At 41.3% G+C, this 2668-nt stretch overlaps 1 protein-coding gene across 1 annotated transcript in view; it reads left to right on the top strand.

The window, feature by feature from the left end:
* The first annotated feature begins 419 nt into the window (after nt 1-419).
* Nucleotides 420-2668, top strand: part of faah2b (fatty acid amide hydrolase 2b) — a 21573-nt gene continuing 19324 nt past the window's right edge. The window contains exon 1 of the mRNA XM_005750458.1: nt 420-732. Coding sequence (XP_005750515.1) covers nt 544-732 — 189 coding nt within the window. The 5' untranslated portion in view covers nt 420-543. The remainder of the gene's footprint in view (nt 733-2668) is intronic.

Genomic DNA, 2668 nt, shown 5'->3' on the forward strand with positions numbered 1-2668 from the left:
ATAACAGTGTACAAGTGATGAAAAGTCAATAACAACATGCACTGTGCAGAATTTAAAAAAATGAAAACACTTGTAATATTGTTTTATAACAATATATTAAAAATGAATGTTTTGTTTTCAAAAAGTATCACCAAATAAGTGTGAATGACTAATAAAACTCTCCAATGAATAGTCGTACTTGAGGTACATAAACTACTTATTTGATCAACCAGGAAAGTAACTACTAAGCACTAACTGAAGCAGAAGGAAATATTATGCATTTTTCTCTTTACTGTTTGGAAAGTAGTGGAATATTGTATTAAGCAGCATAAGATGGAAATCTGAGTAAATTCCAAAAACTGACTTTAGTACTGGAATATTTTGGCCCTTTAAAATGAGGTCATGATTTTGTTTTGAAAGCAACCGCTTCATTTCCGGTGGCGACCTAACTGTCGCTAACTTGTCTCGCGGATGTATATAAAAAGATCGGCTGCTGTAAGCTAGGAAGTGTTCTGACTGCGGTCGACCAGCCGGTGAACTTCCGTCCTCTCACGCGCTTGAAACATGGCTCTGAGCCGGCTGGAAAGAGCTCAGGTATGGCTGTTGAAGGCTGTCACGGAGGTCCTCGTCATCGTTTTTCGCTTCTTCTCCCCTCGGAGACCTGCTCTGTCCGGGAAGAAGCTCCCGCCCGTCAGAAACCCGCTGCTGCTTATGTCGGCGACGCAGCTCGCCAAGAATATCCGGCGAAAAGAGGTGTGTACCCGGTCAGACCTCCCGGCTGGAGGAGGAGAGGGGTGTGTGTTTGTTTAACACTTGCTCCAAGCGAGTAGATTTAACCATCTTCATGTCAGTTTGATTTAGACTCACATAAGCCGGTGTTAAATCTGGAGGTCATGCGTTGTCATGTTTCTTACATCCACTCTTTAGCTTCTATTTCCATTCTTATTTCTATTTACAATCACTGGAGCTGAAGCACCTTGGTCCGCTCCTCAGGGACGGTTTCCCAACGCTTGCTTTCTGCTCCCAAGTCTCCACGCCCACAGTAAGACAGTAACACCTGTGCAATAACAACACACCTGTGCTGCCTGTACAGCCAGAATGGGAGCAGCCTTTTGTCGGGCTGTGCTTTGCTCCAGACAGATGTGTGGAACTTGGAGGTGAACAAATCGTGTACTTGTTGCCAGGTTTTATTGGAACGCACACATGGCGCATGTGCAGGTGCTGCTTTCATGTGGCGCTGGAGCGGTAAATGCTGATTAATGAGTTACTCACAAATGTTTTAACAGCTTTTGGACAGACATTCCGAGATGGGATGAGATAAAAGAAAGTAACATCTTTAGGAAAGACTGCTCAGTGATAACATTAAAAAAAGAAAGAAAAGAAAACTACAATAGTGCAGGAAGCAGGGGTTCCCAAAGTGTGGGCGCAGGACACCCATTTGGGCCGTGAAGCTGCTGTGAGCTGCAGGCCCTGAGAGGAGAGAGAGTTTTCAATGATTTATAAAACAAACAAACCAACCCAAATGAGACTGTTCATTTTTAATTTTAAACTTGTATCCACCTTAGAGCTGGGGTGTCAAACATAAGGATCTGGGGCCAGAATTGGTCAGGCAAAGACTCCAATCTGGCCATGCACTGCATGGCTCTGGAATGGGAGGGGCATGCATTTTGTATTTTTAACAGATAACAGCTTCTGTGACATTATACCAAAGTAATTAAGTAATATAAAACATTTAACAAAAGATGTTTTTTCACATAATTGTTGTGAGTAAATTAAAAAAATCAAAAAAATCTTCAGTGTTATAATTATACGATGGTCTGGGCAATGACCTACTAGAACTTTACTAGAAGTAATCTCTTATAATTTGAGCCCAAAGACTGCTTACTACAGCACCATTTCTTTATAATGTAGAAAAACTGAGATGTATGGTTATTTGCACTTTTTTGTCTTATATTAAGATATCGGGAATTAAACGTGTCTTTAAACCTCTTTACAATGACAGAGTTTCATTGGTCACACCTTGAGAAATGCGCACCTTTCGCGCACATATATACTTTTAGTATGACTCCAGTGTGGTGTGCAGGGGATGAGAGGCATCATCCACAGTACTAAGTGCTTTCCTCTGTATCCAGGACTGAATCATCATCCCCGATGAGCTCATTGAGTCTATTTGCATCAGCTGCTCCACCGCACAGTAGCATAAAAGCTGACACTGAAATCACCAAGTCTACTGAGGGGTGGGGAAAAAACAGGCTGTTACTGAATGACCTTTCCTGTACAGGGTCCCTTTGTTTTTAGATTACAGTATCTTATTGTAATCTAATTCACTCTGGATAACTATATCAAACGGAAGGCTTGATGTTTGGTGGTAGGGCCCTGTTTTGGACATAACCTGTATAAAAGATGGATGTAACTTTTGGCCAGGAAAAATGAAGCTAATGCCTTAAACCTGCATTCTTCCTAATGACCAGCAGAGGGCGATTCCACTGATTACAGAAAACTTCTGGCCTGACAACGTTTACAGAGGTCACTTCTGTAAACACCTTATTTCCTGATAATTTCCTTTGGTCTCAGTTACTAGTTTTAGTTAGGGCTGCTCGATTATGGCAAAAATGATAATCACGATTATTTTCACTGAAATTGAGATCTCGATTATTTGACGATATTTATTTAACCCTTTAAGACCTAC

The sequence above is a fragment of the Pundamilia nyererei genome, unplaced genomic scaffold, assembly GCF_000239375.1.
Source record: "Pundamilia nyererei isolate P.nyererei 1_Seehausen unplaced genomic scaffold, PunNye1.0 scaffold00275, whole genome shotgun sequence".
NCBI classification, from domain to species: domain Eukaryota; kingdom Metazoa; phylum Chordata; class Actinopteri; order Cichliformes; family Cichlidae; genus Pundamilia; species Pundamilia nyererei.